Source organism: Oncorhynchus nerka, linkage group LG27, assembly GCF_034236695.1.
Source record: "Oncorhynchus nerka isolate Pitt River linkage group LG27, Oner_Uvic_2.0, whole genome shotgun sequence".
NCBI classification, from domain to species: Eukaryota; Metazoa; Chordata; class Actinopteri; order Salmoniformes; family Salmonidae; genus Oncorhynchus; species Oncorhynchus nerka.
In genome coordinates this window covers 93,086,246-93,108,311 of record NC_088422.1, presented here as the reverse complement: position 1 = coordinate 93,108,311, position 22,066 = coordinate 93,086,246, and the positions used below count along the sequence as shown (strand labels likewise).

Genomic DNA, 22,066 nt, shown 5'->3' with positions numbered 1-22,066 from the left:
CACATAGGGTGGTGCACGAGTGGTCCGGGTTTGGCCGGGCTAGGCCGTCATTGTAAATAAGAATTTGTTCTTAACTGACTTGCCTAGTTTAAATAAAGCTTAAATACATTTCTTAAATCAAAATAAATAACCCAACCCCTCTGATTACATTCCACTTTATTGTTAATCAAATCGTGTTTGTGACATGCGCTGAATACAACATGTATACCTTACTGTGAAATGCCTACTGACAAGCCCATAACCAACCATGCAGTTGAAGAAAGTCTACTTTATCATCAGTGTATTTGGAAGCAGAAGAGAGAGGACACGCATTCCTTCAACTATACCATACCAAGGCACATAATGAATAATGGAATGACTGTATTCAAACTCCATCAACTTTGCCTCTGATTATCCAGAGAAACTGATCCAAGATCTGTACTTGCAGTGGATAGCTTGTGTGTTCCTCCGCTCACTGCTCTGTCTGAGTAGCAGAGGGACTGAGAGGAGAGTCCTGTCTGCTGGTTCAACGTGGACCTCCTTTCAGTTCAGCCACAGTCCCCTCCTACCTCCTCAGATATAGTGAGCATTTTGACTAGCCGCGGAGTCAACCAGAGCTGAATCTTTAACAGAGCACGCTGCTGGGTCTCTCTGCCTCAGCCCCCAGACACACACACACACACACACCATACACACACACACCGACCAAACACATGGAGTACTGCCGCGCTGTGTTTCTCTGGATCTGCTGCAGCCTGTTACCAGGTGAGATAACGTGTGTGTGTGTGTGTGTGTGTGTGTGTGTGTGTGTGTGTGTGTGTGTGTGTGTGTGTGTGTGTGTGTGTGTGTGTGTGTGTGTGTGTGTGTGTGTGTGTGTGTGTGTGTGTGTGTGTGTGTGTGTGTGTGTGTGTGTGTGTGCACATGTGCATGTGTACAATAAGTAGTAGTTATTACATTTAATTTATTCCAGCTCTCTCTGGAAGGCACATAAAACGTTTGTGGCATAGCTTTTATAGGCGCTAAAGTTAGTCGAATGTTTGCATAAGAAGAGGCAGACAGTCTAGCTTTCAGTTCTCCAATATTTATATGGAAATGTAGACAGGAATATAATTCCACGGTGTCCTAAGTGAAGTGGCTTTCTGGAGAACTAGTAAATGAGTGTCTCTTCTCTCGTGCAGCAAATATCTTAAACTACTATAATATCAGTCTCATATCTTGATCTACTCTAATATCTAAGTTTCATATCTTAGTATCATATCTTAATCTCATATCTAGAAATACTCTGATACCTTAGTATCATATCTCGAACTATCATATCTTATTCTCATATTTTAGTCTCATATATCTTGAACTACTCTCATATCTTAGTATCATATCTGCATCACATCCGGCCATGATTGGGAGTCCCATAGGGCGGCACACAGTTGGCCCAGCGTCGTCCGGGTTTGGCCCGGGTAGGACGTCATTTTAAATAAGAATTTGTCTTAGCTGACTTGCCTAGTTAAATAAAGGTTAAAAAATGTGTATCATATTTTACTCTTATATCTTAGTCTCATATTTTGAACTATTCTAATATCTTAGCATCATATCTTGACCTACTATAATGCTGAGTTGGCTTATTGAAGGGATGTGCTGGCTCCCTCAGGTTTGACAGAGGTGCTCTGTCTCTCATTGAAAGCAGGTGTGTCCTTTGAAATGAAAGGTGGTGCTATCTGTTTAGAAACTAAGCGCTCAGAGTTTCCAGCATCTGGAAATGTGTGGTGCGCAGCCAGAACTGGGGTCAATTACCAGTAAAATTACAATAGCAGCAACATTTTGAAGTGGAATAGAGAGAGAGAGAGAGAGAGAGAGAGAGAGAGAGAGAGAGAGAGAGAGTTGCTTGAATTTGTCCCATGGCTATATGACCTGGATTGTATAACCTGATATATGGACTGCATCCCGCTGTCAATCTTCATCTATTTTAATTATATGGTAATATTAAATTGGACCAATGTCAAGAGAGATTGCTATGACAGGTGGCTTTCAAAGAGTGCACACGGATCACAGTACTGGTAGCCATACATACTGTATGTGTTAGTGTAATTGCTTCAGTCTATGGCAATGTACAGTATGTCACTGTGTAAGTGACATGGAAATGTCTGACGTTTCTTGTCCTCACTGCTTTCCAGTAATGTACTACTGACCTTAATCTAACAAGCAGTTGGATAGCACTAGGTTCCTATCAGGAATCAAGGTAAGACCCAAGTGCAGACTGTGTGAAGTAACAGCGTTTATTGTAACAACAGGGGCAGGCAAACGACAGGTCAAGGCAGGCAGAGGTCGGTAATCCAGAGTAGAGGCCAAGGTACAGAACGCCAGGCAGGCTCAGGGTCAGGTCAGGCAGAGGTCGGTAATCCAGAGTAGAGGCCAAGGTACAGAACGCCAGGCAGGCTCAGGGTCAGGTCAGGCAGAGGTCGGTAATCCAGAGTAGAGGCCAAGGTACAGAACGCCAGGCAGGCTCAGGTCAGGCAGAGGTCGGTAATCCAGAGGTGGAGCAAGGTACAGGACAACAGGCAGACTCAGGGACAGGCAGAGTGGTCAGGCGGGCAGGAACAGGGTCAGGACAGGCAGAGTGGTCAGGCGGGCAGGAACAGGGTCAGGACAGGCAGAGTGGTCAGGCGGGCAGGAACAGGGTCAGGACAGGCAGAGTGGTCAGGCGGGCAGGAACAGGGTCAGGACAGGCAAGGGTCAAAAACCAGGAGGACGAGGAAAAAGAGAGACTAGGAAAAACAGGCGCTTAGACAAATGGCTGGTAGGCTTGAACAAACAAGACGAACTGGCACAGACAGACAGAAAACACAGGTATAAATACCCAGAGAATAAGTGGGGAAGATGGGCGACACCTGGAGGGGGTGGAGACAAGCACAAGGACAGGTGAAGCAGGTCAGGGCGTGACAGGTTTTTGTTTTTTACACCCTCTTGTTGAAGTAGACTAGCTATTATTAATCTTTGATTAGACATTGTTAGATGACATGAGGCCTGAGGGTGGAGCAGTAGACATATTTACTGAGGTAGAGGAATTTGATGTTGGGTCCAAGTTTTGGACACATACAGTCTTGCCGAGGGGAGGAAAGGTCAACCTTGAGAACACAGAAAGAGTCTGGAATGAGAGAGAGAGAAGCTGTTGGCCGGACTGGGAAAGAAGTCCTGACAATAAGACGGGAAAGGGCTGCATTCAAGATTTTATTTATCTATTGTGGGAGTCTTTGCATCACTACATGTCCTGTTTGAACGAGGCTGCTTAACGTGGTCAGGATGGTGGTAGCGGGGATAGTGACATAGCAAAATGTCCTGTTTGAACGAGGCTGCTTAACATGGTCAGAATGGTGGTAGCGGGGATAGTGACATAGCAAAATGTCCTGTTTGAACGAGGCTGCTTAACGTGGTCAGGATGGTGGTAGCGGGGATAGTGACATAGCAAAATGTCCTGTTTGAACGAGGCTGCTTAACATGGTCAGAATGGTGGTAGCGGGGATAGTGACATAGCAAAATGTCCTGTTTGAACGAGGCTGCTTAACGTGGTCAGGATGGTGGTAGTGAGGATAGTGACATAGCAAAATGTCCTGTTTGAACGAGGCTGCTTAACGTGGTCAGGATGGTGGTAGTGAGGATAGTGACATAGCAAAATGTCCTGTTTGAACGAGGCTGCTTAACATGGTCCGGATGGTGGTAGCGGGGATAGTGACATAGCAAAATGTCCTGTTTGAACGAGGCTGCTTAACATGGTCAGAATGGTGGTAGTGAGGATAGTGACATAGCAAAATGTCCTGTTTGAACGAGGCTGCTTAACATGGTCAGAATGGTGGTAGCGGGGATAGTGACATAGCAAAATGTCCTGTTTGAACGAGGCTGCTTAACATGGTGGTGGTAGCAGTGATGGTCATGGCATACATGCTGATGACAACTCATTGAGTGAACAACTGAGGGAGGGAAAGTTAGTGACATAGCAAAATGTCATGGCATACATGCTGATGACAACTCATTGAGTGAACAACTGAGGGAGCTGTGCCAGCAAAGTTAGTGGGCTTCATGCCTTTAGTCAATAAGGACAAAGTCAGTGGGCTTCATGCCTTTAGTCAATAAGGACAAAGTTAGTGGGCTTCATGCCTTTAGTCAATAAGGACAAAGTCAGTGGGCTTCATGCCTTTAGTCAATAAGGACAAAGTTAGTGGGCTTCATGCCTTTAGTCAATAAGGACAAAGTTAGTGGGCTTCATGCCTTTAGTCAATAAGGACAAAGTCAGTGGGCTTCATGCCTTTAGTCAATAAGGACAAAGTCAGTGGGCTTCATGCCTTTAGTCAATAAGGACAAAGTCAGTGGGCTTCATGCCTTTAGTCAATAAGGACAAAGTCAGTGGGCTTCATGCCTTTAGTCAATAAGGACAAAGTCAGTGGGCTTCATGCCTTTAATAAGTCAAATAAGGACAAAGTCAGTGGGCTTCATGCCTTTAGTCAATAAGGACAAAGTCAGTGGGCTTCATGCCTTTAGTCAATAAGGACAAAGTCAGTGGGCTTCATGCCTTTAATCAATAAGGACAAAGTTAGTGGGCTTCATGCCTTTAGTCAATAAGGACAAAGTCAGTGGGCTTCATGCCTTTAGTCAATAAGGACAAAGTTAGTGGGCTTCATGCCTTTAGTCAATAAGGACAAAGTCAGTGGGCTTCATGCCTTTAGTCAATAAGGACAAAGTCAGTGGGCTTCATGCCTTTAGTCAATAAGGACAAAGTGGGCTTCATGCCTTTAGTCAATAAGGACAAAGGGCTTCATGCCTTTAGTCAATAAGGACAAAGTCAGTGGGCTTCATGCCTTTAGTCAATAAGGACAAAGTTAGTGGGCTTCATGCCTTTAGTCAATAAGGACAAAGTCAGTGGGCTTCATGCCTTTAGTCAATAAGGACAAAGTTAGTGGGCTTCATGCCTTAGTCAATAAGGACAAAGTCAGTGGGCTTCATGCCTTTAGTCAATAAGGACAAAGTCAATAAGGACAAAGTCAGTGGGCTTCATGCCTTTAGTCAATAAGGACAAAGTCAGTGGGCTTCATGCCTTTAGTCAATAAGGACAAAGTCAGTGGGCTTCATGCCTTTAGTCAATAAGGACAAAGTCAGTGGGCTTCATGCCTTTAGTCAATAAGGACAAAGTCAGTGGGCTTCATGCCTTTAGTCAATAAGGACAAAGTCAGTGGGCTTCATGCCTTTATGTCAATAAGGACAAAGTCAGTGGGCTTCATGCCTTTAGTCAATAAGGACAAAGTCAGTGGGCTTCATGCCTTTAGTCAATAAGGACAAAGTCAGTGGGCTTCATGCCTTTAGTCAATAAGGACAAAGTCAGTGGGCTTCATGCCTTTAGTCAATAAGGACAAAGTTAGTGGGCTTCATGCCTTTAGTCAATAAGGACAAAGTCAGTGGGCTTCATGCCTTTAGTCAATAAGGACAAAGTTAGTGGGCTTCATGCCTTTAGTCAATAAGGACAAAGTCAGTGGGCTTCATGCCTTTAGTCAATAAGGACAAAGTTAGTGGGCTTCATGCCTTTAGTCAATAAGGACAAAGTTAGTGGGCACTCATCCAGACAGAGCAACAAAAAGAAAGTACCTTCTGAAGCAGACCAAAGGTCAGTGCTGTCATTTCCACAGAGGGTGAGGGTTTGCTGTAGGGTTGGCTGGATCACTCTGTCATTTCCACAGAGGATGAGGGTTTGCTGTAGGGTTGGCTGGATCACTCTGTCATTTCCACAGAGGATGAGGGTTTGCTGTAGGGTTGGCTGGATCACTCTGTCATTTCCACAGAGGATGAGGGTTTGCTGAAGGGTTGGCTGGATTATTCTGACATTTCCACAGAGGATGAGGGTTTGCTGAAGGGTTGGCTGGATCACTCTGTCATTTCCACAGAGGATGAGGGTTTGCTGAAGGGTTGGCTGGATCACTCTGTCATTTCCACAGAGGATGAGGGTTTGCTGTAGGGTTGGCTGGATCACTCTGTCATTTCCACAGAGGATGAGGGTTTGCTGTAGGGTTGGCTGGATCACTCTGTCATTTCCACAGAGGATGAGGTTTTGCTGAAGGGTTGGCTGGATCACTCTGTCATTTCCACAGAGGATGAGGGTTTGCTGTAGGGTTGGCTGGATCACTCTGTCATTTCCACAGAGGATGAGGGTTTGCTGAAGGGTTGGCTGGATCACTCTGTCATTTCCACAGAGGATGAGGGTTTGCTGAAGGGTTGGCTGGATCACTCTGTCATTTCCACAGAGGATGAGGGTTTGCTGTAGGGTTGGCTGGATCACTCTGTCATTTCCACAGAGGATGAGGGTTTGCTGTAGGGTTGGCTGGATCACTCTGTCATTTCCACAGAGGATGAGGTTTGCTGAAGGGTTGGCTGGATCACTCTGTCATTTCCAGAGGATGAGGGTTGGCTGGATCACTTGCTGTAGGGTTGGCTGGATCACTCTGTCATTTCCACAGAGGATGAGGGTTTGCTGAAGGGTTGGCTGGATTATTCTGACATTTCCACAGAGGATGAGGGTTTGCTGTAGGGTTGGCTGGATCTCTCTGTCATTTCCACAGAGGATGAGGGTTTGCTGTAGGGTTGGCTGGATCACTCTGTCATTTCCACAGAGGATGAGGTTTTGCTGAAGGGTTGGCTGGATCACTCTGTCATTTCCACAGAGGATGAGGGTTTGCTGTAGGGTTGGCTGGATCACTCTGTCATTTCCACAGAGGATGAGGGTTTGCTGAAGGGTTGGCTGGATTATTCTGACATTTCCACAGAGGATGAGGGTTTGCTGAAGGGTTGGCTGGATCATTCTGTCATTTCCACAGAGGATGAGGGTTTGCTGAAGGGTTGGCTGGATCACTCTGTCATTTCCACAGAGGATGAGGGTTTGCTGAAGGGTTGGCTGGATCACTCTGTCATTTCCACAGAGGATGAGGTTTTGCTGAAGGGTTGGCTGGATCACTCTGTCATTTCCACAGAGGATGAGGGTTTGCTGAAGGGTTGGCTGGATCACTCTGTCATTTCCACAGAGGATGAGGTTTTGCTGAAGGGTTGGCTGGATCACTCTGTCATTTCCACAGAGGGTGAGGGTTTGCTGAAGGGTTGGCTGGATCACTCTGTCATTTCCACAGAGGATGAGGGTTTGTTGAAGGGTTGGCTGGATCACTCTGTCATTTCCACAGAGGATGAGGGTTTGCTGAAGGGTTGGCTGGATCACTCTGACATATTCACAGCTGTCCACTGCTGCTGTCTATATGTAATCTTGCAGCTCTAACCAGTTGCAGCACTGTGGATGGGGCTTCCTTCATGTAGAATGTATTTAGAGACTGAAACATTGAGCCACATGAAGAGTGTACAGTCTGTTTGAGGTATGAACAGCCTGCGGGCATTCCACGGTTTTCCAAAGCTGTCACACAAGCCTGGCCATGATGTCAAGACAACACTTTACTTGTTAGGCCTGAGTGTGAGAGGGCAGATTTAGAGGGCCAGGTTGGACTTGTTACACTGCTCATTGAGTTTTATGGGCTCATTAAGCGAGCAGTGTCATATCTCCCTCGGGCTGCACAAAAACACACAAAAACAGTTTAAAGTAAATAGTGGTGTTTGAAAATGGTTTCGCTTTTTAAAAAACCCGGTCGTTAGTCATTTCTTCGCTCACATACAGTCTGTATTCTTCACCTGTTAGATGCCTAATGCATCATGTTGGTCATAGTACAGCATGTTTGTCCCAATGCAACATGTTTTTCCTCGTACAGAGCCCTCAGTAATTATTGGGACAGTGTGCATCATTTTCTCTTCTTTGGGCTCTAAACTAAACTTGGATTTGAAACAATGACTATGCTGTTAAATTGAAGACTGCAAGCTTTAATTTGAGGGTGTATTCATTCATGTTGGGTAAACTGTTTAGAAACATAGTACTTTTTGTACACAGTCAGACTGTGACAGTCCGTTCATTTTAAGGGACCAAAAAAATTGGGACAAATACTCATATGTGTATAAAAGAATTTGGTCCCATATTCATAGCATATTCATAGCACTCAACTACATGAAGCTTGTGACTCTACAAAGTTGTTGGATGCATTTGCTGTTTGTTTTGGTTGTGTTTCAGAGTATGTTGTGCCAGAAATAAATTAATGGTAAATCATGTATTGTGTCATTGTATTGTACATGAGAATATAATATGTTTCTGAACAATTCTACAGTAATGCGGATGCTAACACGATTACAGTTCATCCTGAATGAATCGTAAATAATGATGAGTGAGAAAGTTACAGACGTACAAATATCGTACCTCCAGGAAATGCTAACATCTCACCATTACAATAACAGGGGGGGTTATGATATTTGTTCATCTGTAACTTTCTCACTATGTAAAAAACGTGCTGTACTTCTAAACGGTTCACCCGATATCGTGAAAAACCCCTCAAATTAAAGCTGACAGACTGCATAGTCATTGTTTGATTTCAAATCTAAACTTTTGAAGTGCTGTACAGCGTCAATGTCCCAATAATAAATCTGTATGTCATTCAGCCAGTCCTTAGACCCTGACTGTTCCAGTTATGAATGTCCCGATGTCCCCACAGTGGCTTACAGCTGTGCTGGACAACTCCCCCCAGACCTGCTCTGCAGACATGGCTTATACAGTCCAAGGCCCTGCGTCAGGCTCTGCCACGGAGAGTTAACCCTGGGAGGGCGTAGAGCTGGCCGAGAAGGCAGACAGCTTGCTTAGCAGTGCCCAGCTCCTGTGTGGGAGTGGCACATCTGGGGCCAGATGCTCCATCCCATCATGTCACCAGCACCATCCATTGTGAAGCATCTTTCATCAGGGCTCTGATGAGCTTTCCAGAGAAAAGCCTTCCAGCGCAAGACGATCCAGAAGGGGCCAACTAAAAGATGCCGAGTTGCACCTTTTACCTCATGTGAGGTGTACACCTCCAATCACAGGGCTGCTCTTTCATGCGAGAGCTGCAATGTGAATTCCTTCATAAAGTTCAGAGAGCATTTGACCATTTCAAATTAGAATCTGGAACGTGGACTTCTCCACCACTTATGTGTGTACCAATGAAGATTGATTTTCAGAGAGGTGGTGGGGAGCTGCCGTCTCGCCATGTGGATTTGGTTAAATCTCAATCTGCTGGTCCAGTCTTGGCCTGTGGGTAACAGTCATGCCCCGGAGCATTATGACTGTTACCCACACACAGACCAGCATGGCAGACGCTGTGAGGTGGCCATGTGTGTGGAGATGAAGTCTTTCACATCTTCCCTGAAAGCCCCCCTTGTCTATGTTTGACAAAATGTAGACAAGTAATTTTGTTCAGCACTGTGTAGCGCTGTATATGATGCATCCAAGTCCCAGGTCACATTATGGGCGTTGCATGGATCCTTTTAAAGGGCATCAGCATCACCTCTCATAAACTGAAACCTGACCATGACGCTGATTGTCCTATTAGTAGCACGAAGCTCCATCAAGTCCTGTGTGAGGATCCATTCTAGCAGGCGTTGCACCCCTGGCTGTTCATAGTGCACCTGCGGGACGTCTCTCCATCAGTGGGGCTGCGGTGGAGCTCCTGCAGCTTGGTGCTGGGCCAAAAGCAGTGGCTGGCCGGTCGGGCCCGTGGTTTATTTATCTGGGCAGAAGAGCCGGTACACAGGAAACCCGGCAAGACTCCGGCCTAGCTTTAGGAGCTGCTGATATTACTGGGAATATTAAATTGCTCTGCCACGTTAGGGGTTTGAAATGGAAACTGGATCCCCTCCCCATCTCACGCTTTCACCTCCACTCTTTCCGTCTCTCGCTCATTCTCTCTCTATGTTGTTCTTTTTGCTCTCTCTTTTTCTTGGTAGGAAGTACAGCATAGCTGCTCTGTGATGGTATCTGGGATAGTTTGCTTTATATAACGAGCCTCAGAGACATCAAAGCGCCGGCTAGTGGAGTCATTTGTGTTTATGTGTATTTAAGACGGCACGCCTGGACAAATTATGCAAACCCATATGGGAAAGAATTCAAATACACCACCTGCTGTGAGGAATTATAGCTTTTCAGCACCATTTCCTCCACCATTTAGCAGCATTTTTTATTTCATCTTAATTCATTTACTTGTTGACTCCCTCCAGATAATATTTTTGGGGGAGATCAAAGAACAGCTGAACATGTGAACCATTCATGCAACAGGAAATGAACAATGTGGAGAATGTGTCAACATTTAGATTGAACGGTGCACTGTACATTGCAGTGATGGTGACCATGAATGGATGTTTTCTCCAACCAGAACATATCGTTTATGGCCGTGTCATTCAATTTAGCAGGAAACAATGTGATGCCTTATCAACAACTGAACCATTTAGCAAGAACATATGCTAGATATACAGTGCCTTTGGAAAGTATTCAGACCCCTTGACTTTTTCCACATTTTTTTTAGGTTACAGCCTTATTCTAAAATTGATTACATTGTTTCTTTTCCTCACCAATCTACACACAATACCCCATAGTGACAAAGCAAAAACATTTTTTTGACATTTTTGCTAATATACAGTTCCAAACTTCTTCCATTTAAGAACGATGGAGGCCACTGTGTTCTTGGGGACCTTCAATGCTGCAGACATTTTTTGGTATCCTTCCCCAGATCTGTGTCTCGACATTTGGTATTTTATTATCCCCATTAGCTGTTGCAAAAGCAGCAGCTACTCTTCCTGGGGTTCAACACAAAACATGAAACATAACACAGAATGACATAATACAGAACATCATTAGACAAGAACAGCTCAAGGACAGAACTACATACATTTTAAACAGGCACCACGTAGCCTCCATGTCAATACACACAAACTATCTAGGTCAAATAGGGGAGAGGCGTTGTGCCACAATCCTGTCTCGGAGCTCTACGGACAATTCCTTGGACCTCATGGTTTGGTTTTTGTCAACTGTGGGACCTTATATACAGTGCCTTGCAAAAGTATTCACCCCCCTTGGCATTTTTTCTATTTTGTTGAATTACAGCCTGTAATTGAAATGGATTTTTATTTGGATTTCATGTCATGGACATACACAAAACAGTCCAAATTGGTGAAGTGAAATGAAAAAAATTACTTTGTTTCAATTATTTTTTACAAAATTTTAACGGAAAATTGTTGAGTGCGTATGTAGTCACCCCCTTTGCTATGAAGCCCCTAAATAAGATCTGGTGCAACCAATTACCTTCAGAAGTCACATATTTAGTTAAATAAAGTCCACCTGTGCAATCTAAGTGTCACATGATCTCAGTATATATACACCTGTTCTGAAAGGCCCCAGAGTCTGCAACACCACCAAGCAAGTGGCACCATGAAGCCCAAGGAGGTCTCCAACCAGGTCAGGGACAAAGTTGTGGAGAAGTACAGATCAGGGTTGGGTCATAAAAAAATATCTGAAACTTTGAACATCCCACGGAGCACCATTAAATCCATTACTAAAAAAAGGAAAGAATATGGCACCACAACAAACCTGTCAATAGAGGGCCGCCCACCAAAACTCACAGAACAGGCAAGGAGGGCATCAATCAGAGGCAACAAAGAGACCAAAGATAACCCTGAAGGAGCTGCAAAGCTCCACAGCGGAGATTGGAGTATCTGTACATAGGACCACTTTAAGCCGTACACTCCACAGAGCTGGGCTTTACGGAAGCGTGGTCAGAAAAAAGCCATTACCTAAAGAAAAAAATTATCAAACATGTTTGGTGTTCGCCAAAAGGCATGTGGGAGACTCCCCAAACATATGGAAGAAGGTACTCAGGTTAGATGAGACTAAAATTGAGCTTTTGTGCCATCAAGGCAAACACTATGTCTGGCGCAAACCCAATACCTCTCATCCCCCCCGAGAACAGCATCCCACAGTGAAGCATGGTGGTGGCAGCATCATGCTGTGGGGATGTTTTTCATTGGTAGAGTCTGGGAAACTGGTCAGAACTTGAAGGAAGGATGGATGGAGCTAAATACAGGGACATTTTTGAGGGAAACCTTATTCAGTCTTCAAGAGATTTGAGACTGGGACGGAGCTTCACCTTCCAGCAGGACAATGATCATAAGCATACTGCTAAAGCAACACTTGAGTGGTTTAAGGGGAAACATTTAAATGTCTTGGAATGGCCTAGTCAAAGCACAGACCTCAATCCAATTAAGAATCTGTGGTATGACTTAAAGATTGATGTACACCAGCGGAACCCATCCAACTTGAAGGAGCTTGAGCAGTTTTGCCTTAAAGAATGGGCAAAAATCCCAGTGGCTAGATGTGCCAAGCTTATAGAGACATACCCCAAGAGACTGAAAAATATGGATCTACAAAGTATTGACTTTTGGGTGGTGAATAGTTATGCATGCTCAAGTTTTCATTTTTTTTGGTCTTATTTCTTGCTTGTTTCACAATAAAAATATTTTGCATCTTCAAAGTGGTAGGTAGTATGTTGTGTAAATCAAATGAACAAACCGCCCAAAAACCTATTTTAATTCCAGATTGTAGGGCAACAAAATAGGAAAAATGCCAAGGGGGTGAATACTTTCACAAGCCACTGTGGACAGATGTGTGCCTTTCCAAATCATGTCCAATAAATTGAATCCAATCAAGTTGGAGAAATATCTCAAGGATGATCAATGGAAGCAGGATGCTCAATTTGAGTCTCATAGCAAAAGTTCTGAATACTTATGTAAATAAGGGTTTTCAGTTTTTTTGTTTTTAAAACATTTGCAAACATTTCTAAAAAACCTCTTTTTGCTTTTTTCATTATGGGGTTATGTGTGTAGATTCATGAGTAAATTGTTTTATTTAATACATTTTAGAATAAGGCTGTAACGTAACAAAATGTGGAAAAAATGAAGGGATCTGAATACTTCCCAAAGGCAAATTGTATAATTCCTCTTGACAGAGCAGCAACATCTGTTGGCAGAATATACTAGTGAGATATACATATTTTGGAGGATTATAAAGATATTTTTTCTGCAGTTGCAGTGCTCTCATTAGATTTAAATTCTTCAGCTGCCTTGAAAGCAGAGGTAATCTCCTTTAAAACTGTCAACGTGAAAAATCGAACTCTTCTAAAGAATGAACCATGACAGTACTTTATTTCAAAGGAAATGGTTATTGTCCTGACTGACTTTTACACTCTTCTTTCATAGTATTGAATCCCAACTGTTAACTGCATCTCGCAAGTGACTGATGTTTTTTTTCAAATGTATAGCCTACTTTCTATGAAATATATATATATATAATAATTTTAACTACTAGGGCCAGGACGATACCAGTATCGCAAAACTCGTTAGTATCATAACAAAGAAACAAAACACAATGCGGATTTAAGTTCTTTAGGAAAACAGCATTAATGTTGGAAACAAACATCATTAGTTTGTCTTCCAGAGTCACAGTTATTTATTTTCTATCTATCGCTCACAATATTTTACATAAAGCAGGTTTTTAAAAGTACTGAAAGAGTTTGGTCTGCTTTGTGTTTACATTTTTGTCATGGATAAAATATTGTGATAATGGTACTGTCCCGGCCCTACTAACTATCTGTCCCGGCCCTACTAACTATCTGTCCCGGCCCTACTAACTATCTGTCCCGGCCCTACTAACTATCTGTCCCGGCCCTACTAACTATCTGTCCCGGCCCTACTAACTATCTGTCCCGGCCATACTAACTATCTGTCCCGGCCATACTAACTATCTGTCCCGGTCCTACTAACTATCTGTCCCGGCCCTACTAACTATCTGTCCCGGCCCTACTAACTATCTGTCCCGGCCCTACTAACTATCTGTCCCGGCCCTACTAACTATCTGTCCCGGCCCTACTAACTATCTGTCCCGGCCCTACTAACTATCTGTCCCGGCCCTACTAACTATCTGTCCCGGCCCTACTAACTATCTGTCCGGGCCCTACTAACTATCTGTCCCGGCCCTACTAACTATCTGTCCCGGCCCTACTAACTATCTGTCCCGGCCCTACTAACTATGCCGACCAGCAATTGAATAACGAGTTCCAATGCATTTCACACGTTTGTCCAATACACACTTTTCTCTGTCAAGTCCATTTGTCCATCAAATGGAAATAAAAATGTATTTGGCCATTTTCTGCTTCTAACTATTTATTTAATATATCAGCTCTCTAAACTGCTCTAATCTTGGTAAAAATGATTAGCAATACACAACAGAACCATACCTGAACTGTCGCCTGCATACTCTCTGAACCATTGGTTTGCCTCTCAGTGCTGAACCCAACTCTGACCTTCTATTTGTTTGTTATGTCGCCTCATAAACTTTGTTGCTGCTTTTACATTGTGATCTCAGTAACAAAATACATTTCCCATGGAGAAAAAAGGATCACTTGACTTGACTTGGCCCTCAAAGCCTAACAGATTGTAGAGCTGTATAGAGAGGACTGAGAGTGGGGTTTAGGGTATTCAAAATAGGCCCTACTGTGTTGACGTAAGAGAAGGGGGGCTTGTCCTGGGGTCTGTTTTTGTGTGCTCTATGAAATCCATCTCTTCAACTCACTGGGCTGGGTTCTGACTGCTCACTGGGATGGGTTCTGACTGATTACTAAGTAATGTTCTGACTGCTCACTGGGATGGGTTCTGACTGCTCACTGGGATGGGTTCTGACTGATTACTAAGTAATGTTCTGACTGCTCACTGGGATGGGTTCTGACTGATTACTAAGTAATGTTCTGACTGCTCACTGGGATGGGTTCTGACTGCTCACTGGGATGGGTTCTGTGTGCTCACTGGGTTGGGTTCTGACGCTCACAGGGTTGGGTTCTGACTGCTCAAGGTGCTGGGTTCTGAATGCTCACAGGGATGGGTTCTGACCGCTCAAGGGGTTGGGTTCTGACCGCTCACGGGGTTGGGTTCAGACCGCTCACAGGTTTGGGTTCTGACTGCTCACAGGGTTGGGTTCTGACCGCTCACAGGGTTGGGTTCTGACCGCTCACAGGGTTGGGTTCTGACTGCTCACTGGGATGGGTTCTGACTGTTCACTGGGCTGGGTACTGACTGCTCACTGGGATGGGTTCTGACTGTTCACTGGGATGGGTTCTGTGTGCTCACTGGGTTGGGTTCTGACTGCTCAAGGTGCTGGGTTCTGACTGCTCACAGGGATGGGTTCTGACGCTCACAGGGTTGGGTTCTGACTGCTCAAGGTGCTGGGTTCTGAATGCTCACAGGGATGGGTTCTGACCGCTCAAGGGGTTGGGTTCTGACCGCTCACGGGGTTGGGTTCAGACCGCTCACAGGTTTGACTGACACTCACAGGGTTGGGTTCTGACCGCTCACAGGGTTGGGTTCTGACCGCTCACAGGGTTGGGTTCTGACTGCTCACTGGGATGGGTTCTGACTGTTCACTGGGCTGGGTACTGACTGCTCACTGGGATGGGTTCTGACTGTTCACTGGGCTGGGTACTGACTGCTCACTGGGATGGGTTCTGACTGTTCACTGGGCTGGGTACTGACTGCTCACTGGGATGGGTGCTCACTGGGATGGGTTCTGACTGGGATGGGTTCTGACTGTTCACTGGGCTGGGTACTGACTGCTCACTGGGATGGGTTCTGACTGTTCACTGGGCTGGGTACTGACTGCTCACTGGGATGGGTTCTGACTGCTCACTGGGATGGGTTCTGACTGTTCACTGGGCTGGGTACTGACTGCTCACTGGGATGGGTTCTGACTGTTCACTGGGCTGGGTACTGACTGCTCACTGGGATGGGTTCTGACTGTTCACTGGGCTGGGTACTGACTGCTCACTGGGATGGGTTCTGACTGCTCACTGGGATGGGTTCTGACTGATTACTAAGTAATGTTCTGACTGCTCACTGGGATGGGTTCTGACTGATTACTAAGTAATGTTCTGACTGCTCACTGGGATGGGTTCTGACTGCTCACTGGGATGGGTTCTGACTGATTCACTGGGACTGGGTTCTGACTGGGTTCTGACTGATTACTAAGTAATGTTCTGACTGCTCACTGGGATGGGTTCTGACTGCTCACTGGGATGGGTTCACTGGGTTGGGTTCTGGGTGGGTCTGACTGCTCACTGGGTTCTGATGGGTTCTGACTGCTCACTGGGATGGGTTCTGACTCACAGGGTTGGGTTCTGACTGCTCACAGGTTTGGGTTCTGACTGCTCACAGGGTTGGGTTCTGACTGCTCACTGGGATGGGTTCTGACTGCTCAGGGATGGGTTCTGACTCAAGGGATGGGTTCTGAATGCTCACAGGGATGGGTTCTGACCGCTCAAGGGGTTGGGTTCTGACTGGGTTCTGGGTTCTGACTGCTCACTGGGATGGGGATGGGTTCTGACTGTTCACTGGGCTGGGTACTGACTGCTCACTGGGATGGGTTCTGACTGTTCACTGGGCTGGGTACTGACTGCTCACTGGGATGGGTTCTGACTGTTCACTGGGCTGGGTACTGACTGCTCACTGGGATGGGTTCTGACTGTTCACTGGGCTGGGTACTGACTGCTCACTGGGATGGGTTCTGACTGTTCACTGGGCTGGGTACTGACTGCTCACTGGGATGGGTTCTGACTGTTCACTGGGCTGGGTACTGACTGCTCACTGGGATGGGTTCTGACTGTTCACTGGGCTGGGTACTGACTGCTCACTGGGATGTTCTGACTGCTCACTGGGATGGGTTCTGACTGATTACTAAGTAATGTTCTGACTGCTCACTGGGATGGGTTCTGACTGCTCACTGGGATGGGTTCTGTGTGCTCACTGGGTTAGGTTCTGACTGCTCAAGGTGCTGGGTTCTGACTGCTCACAGGGATGGGTTCTGACCGCTCACGGGGTTGGGTTCTGACTGCTCAAGGTGCTGGGTTCTGAATGCTCACAGGGATGGGTTCTGACTGCTCAAGGTGCTGGGTTCTGACTGCTCAAGGGGTTGGGTTCTGACCGCTCACAGGGTTGGGTTCAGACCGCTCACAGGGTTGGGTTCTGACTGCTCACAGGGATGGGTTCTGACCGCTTACAGGGATGGGTTCTGACCGCTCACAGGGTTGGGTTCTGACTGCTCACAGGGTTGGGTTCTGACCGCTCACAGGGTTGGGTTCTGACTGCTCACAGGGTTGGGTTCTGACTCCTTACAGGGTTGGGTTCTGACCGCTCACAGGGTTGGGTTCTGACCGCTCACAGGGTTGGGTTCTGACCGCTCACAGGGTTGGGTTCTGACCGCTCACAGGGTTGGGTTCTGACCGCTCACAGGGTTGGGTTCTGACCGCTCACAGGGTTGGGTTCTGACCGCTCACAGGGTTGGGTTCTGACTCCTTACAGGGTTGGGTTCTGACCGCTCACAGGGTTGGGTTCTGACTCCTTACAGGGTTGGGTTCTGACCGCTCACAGGGTTGGGTTCTGACTCCTTACAGGGTTGGGTTCTGACCGCTCACAGGGTTGGGTTCTGACCGCTCACAGGGTTGGGTTCTGACTCCTTACAGGGTTGGGTTCTGACCGCTCACAGGGTTGGGTTCTGACCGCTCACAGGGTTGGGTTCTGACTGTGAATGTTTTTTCCAAGTAATAATCCTCTAACTGTATGTCATTAAGCGTGATGACTTTTAAACGGCCTCTTTCTTTCTCTTGGTACTTCTCCATTTCTCTCTCTATTTCCTGCTCTACTTTAGTGTTATATCACTGTCATCACAAGCTGGCTCATAGCCCTTGACGTCAGACAAGAAAAATTGCAATGAAATGTAAATCCCAACATGAACCCTGACCTTACAGTAGCCAAGACGTCTGTCTTCCACTGTATATAATATAGAGACAAAGTGGTGTGAGACCTGAGACCGGTGAAACGAAGACACTGTATACAGCTGGAGTTGAAGGAGAAGATAGATGAATGAAGAGCCAGATTGAAAGGAAGTTATGTTGACCAAGATTATGTTTTCCATCCTGCTCTCTCCTCTCTGTCAAGAAAAGGATCTACTCATGTCTTCCATCTCCTCAACAAAAATGTGCTTGCTGCTCGCTTCCTCCGTTGGAAATAAAAAATCCACATGATGCTGTTTTCATTAATAAGCCATTTTGGGTAACTTGGTGACAGCGAGAAAAGCCGAAAAAGTATTGTCTCTGATAAGCATTTTAATTGAATCCAGAAGGATATTGCGTTTTCCCATAATGCTCTTAGTGTCCAGAGGAAGTGAAGAGAAGTAATCTACACCATCACAAATCCGGTCTGTCTTTTGATCAGTCCCCATAGTTGTGTTTGCGGTCCTTTCCATTTTGTTCTGTGAGATGAATTTGTCTTGTCTGGTTCCCACATGGTCTAATCAGGGTTTCACCACAGTGCTTAAACGCTCTGCTCAACTTCTACCAGAAATAAACATCTGGAAAGGCATGTGGGTTGCAATTATTGATCTTTCTCAGCTCAGCACCTGCGGTAGATTTCTAAATCTGATATCACGTACAGAAAACAATTAAGGGGGTCGAATTTGACTGGGAAGGTAATTCCCTAAACTGATGTGAGCATCGTACAGTCAATGGTCAGTCATCATCCGATGAAGAGTGATCTGCCAATCAGAGGGCTGCTGCCTGGCATCAGTATTCTAGATGCCATCTCCAGCCTTTATGCCGTTAAGCAAGGCACTCAGTGTGTTTGTCTCAGGTGTTGGTAGAAAACAAATAGATGAGTTTCCTCAGAATAGGACAATAAGGTAGGCTTCTGTTCTTCTTGTCGTAAAGTATTTTCTTAGCCAAGTACAATGGCAATAACCCTAAATAAGTGTTATTCAGTGTAGATCAGTTCTATTCTGACTTTAGTGTTCATTCAGAGCTACATAATGTTGACATCTAGTAAAAGGACATCTATTTTGGTATTTGTTTCATTAGTCCATTGTTGATATAGTTCCAAAATGTTTTACAATGTCAGCAATCAACTTTTCAAGACATACTGGACATCTCAAAGTACAGAAATACAGCAGGTAAGATGCATTTTGAACACTGGCCGTTTTTCTGTATTTAAAAACAAAAAGTTTATATAGTTTTTCTGTGGAGTTTTCCTTTAATGTACTTTGTATACAGTATGTCCATTTAAATGAGCAGGATGGAAATATCCAGGTAAGCTGCTACATGATTTCAACATCCAGTCTTCAAATCAAATTAAATGTATTTATATAGCCCCATCGTACATCAGCTGATATCTCAAAGTGCTGTACAGAAACCCTGTGTAAAACCCCAAACAGCAAACCCCAAACGCTCCCATGTGAGCGTCTCTCACATGGGTAGGCAGATCATTCCATAAAAATGTAGTTCTATAGGAGAAAGCCCTGCCTCCAGCTGTTTGCTTAGAAATTCTAGGGACAATTAGGAGGCCTGCGTCTTGTGACCATAGCGTACGTGTAGGTATGTACGGCAGGACCAAATCAGAAAGATAGGTAGGAGCAAGCCCATGTAATGCTTTGTAGCTTAGCAGTAAAACATTGAAATCAGCCCTTGCCTTAACAGGAAGCCAGTGTAGGGAGGCTAGCACTGGAGTAATATGATCAAATTATTTGGTTCTAGTCAGGATTCTAGCAGCCGTATTTAGCATTAACTGAAGTTTATTTAGTGCTTTATCCGGGTAGCCGGAAAGTAGAGCATTACAGTAGTCTAACCTAGAATTAACAAAAGCATGGATGAATTTTTCTGCATAATTTTTGGACAAAAAGTTTCAGATTTCTGCAATGTTACGTAGATGGAAAAAGCTGTCCTTGAAACGGTCTTGATATGTTCGTCAAAAGAGAGATCAGGGTCCAGAGTAGCGCCGAGGTCCTTCACAGTTTTATTTGAGACGACTACAACCATCAAGATTAATTGTCGGATTCAACAGAAGATCTCTTTGTTTCTTGGGACCTAGAACAAGCATCTCTGTTTTGTCCGAGTTTAAAAGTAGAAAGTTTGCAGCCATCCACTTCCTTATGTCTGAAACACAGGCTTCTACCGAGGGCAATTTTGGGGCTTCACCATGTTTCATTGAAATGTACAGCTGTGTGTTATCCGCATAGCAGTGAAAGTTAACATTATGTTTTCGAATGACATCCCCAAGAGGTAAAATATACAGTGAAAGCAATAGTGGTCCTAAAACGGAACCTTGAGGAACACCGAAATTTACAGTTGATTTGTCAGAGGACAAACCATTCACAGAGACAAACTGATATCTTTCCGACAGATAAGATCTAAACCAGGCCAGAACTTGTCCGTGTAGACCAATTTGGGTTTCCGATCTCTCCAAAAGAATGTGGTGATCGATGGTATCAAAAGCAGCACTAAGGTCTAGGAGCACGAGGACAGATGTTAGAGACTCGGTCCGATGCCATTAAAAGGTCATTTACCACCTTCGCAAGTGCAGTCTCAGTGCTATGATGGGGTCTAAAACCAGACTGAAGCATTTCGTATACATTGTTTGTCTTTGGGAAGGCAATGTGTTGCTGCGCAACAGCTTTTTCAAACATTTTTGAGAGGAATGGAAGATTCGATATAGGCCGATAGTTTTTTATATTTTCTGGGTCAAGGTTTGGCTTTTTCAAGAGGCTTTATTACTGCCACTTTTAGTGAGTTTGGTACACATCCGGTGGATAGAGAGACGTTTATTATGTTCAACATAGGAGGGCCAAGCACAGGAAGCAGCTCTTTCAGTAGTCTTCTGCACTATAACATGAATGATCAACTTCAATATGACTACTACCACTTATCCTCACACAAACCTTCAGCCATCCATCCACCCCTTTCAATATGACTACTACCACTTACAAAACCTTCAGCCATCCATCCACCCCTTTCAATATGACTACTAACGCTTATCCTCACACAAACCTTCAGCCATCCATCCACCCCTTTCAATATGACTACTACTGCTTACAAAACCTTCAGCCATCCATCCACCCCTTTCAATATGACTACTAACGCTTATCCTCACACAAACCTTCAGCCATCCATCCACCCCTTTCAATATGACTACTACTGCTTACAAAACCTTCAGCCATCCATGCACCCCTTCCACCCACCCTCACGCAGACCGAGCAATGTCAATCAAACTCAGTGACAGACAGCTCTACTGTTTACCTACAGCCCCTACAGTGTAAAATATCTGCTTGCCTTTTGGGACAAGGCTCTGTTTACAGTGAGCTAGGAGATCAGGGAGAGAGGGGTAAGGCCAGGGCTCTTCACAGGCATGAGGAGAATGGAAACAATTATCATTCTGAGATGACATCACGAGACCTCCATGGCTATGTTTGTTTCTGTACGAGATAGTTAAGGTACTGGAGTCCAGGTGTCATGGCCTAGAGATATTACAAGGAAAAATACTATAGTTTTCTTGGATCAGACGCATCAGCGGTAGCCTGTTTTCAATAGCACCTTAGAGGCTGCTGCCTATATACATAGACCTGGAATTACTGGCCACTTTAATAAGGGAACACTAGTCACTTTAATAATATTTACATATTTTGCATTACTCATCTCATTTGTATATAATGTATTCTATTCTATTCTACTGTATTTTAGTCTATGCTGCTCCAACATTGCAAGTCCAAATATTTATTTTATTTATTTTATTAAAAAAATATATATATTTCACCTTTATTTAACCAGGTAGGCTAGTTGAGAACAAGTTCTCATTTGCAACTGCGACCTGGTCAAGATAAAGCATAGCAATCGACACATACAACAACACAGAGTTACACATGGAATAAACAAAACATACAGTCAATAATACAGTAGAACAAAAGAAAACAAAAAGTCTATATACAGTGAGTGCAAATGAGGTAAGGTAAATTCCATTCCTTTACTTTAGATGTGTGTGTATTGTTGTGAAATGGTTAGATATTACTCATAAGATATTACTGCACTGTTGGAGCTACAAACACAAGCATTTCACTACACCCGCAATAACATTTGCCAAACATGTGTATGTGACCAATACATGTTGATTTGATTTGAATATCGAGACAAGACAAAAACACCCTCTCTGGCATGCTATCTGTATCCTTCTCGCACAAGGTGGCTACAAAGTCAGCATCAAAATGGCCGCCTTCCGGGTAATAACAGCTGTGATGCTCTTGGTACCGCTGGGTGAA

General features: G+C 44.7%; 1 protein-coding gene across 1 annotated transcript in view; it reads left to right on the top strand.

The window, feature by feature from the left end:
• Window positions 1–517: 517 nt before the first annotated feature.
• Window positions 518–22,066, top strand: part of LOC115125261 (integrin alpha-11-like) — a 103,017-nt gene continuing 81,468 nt past the window's right edge. Inside the window, 1 exon segment of the mRNA XM_065012337.1 lies at window positions 518–744. Coding sequence (XP_064868409.1) covers window positions 693–744 — 52 coding nt within the window. The 5' untranslated portion in view covers window positions 518–692.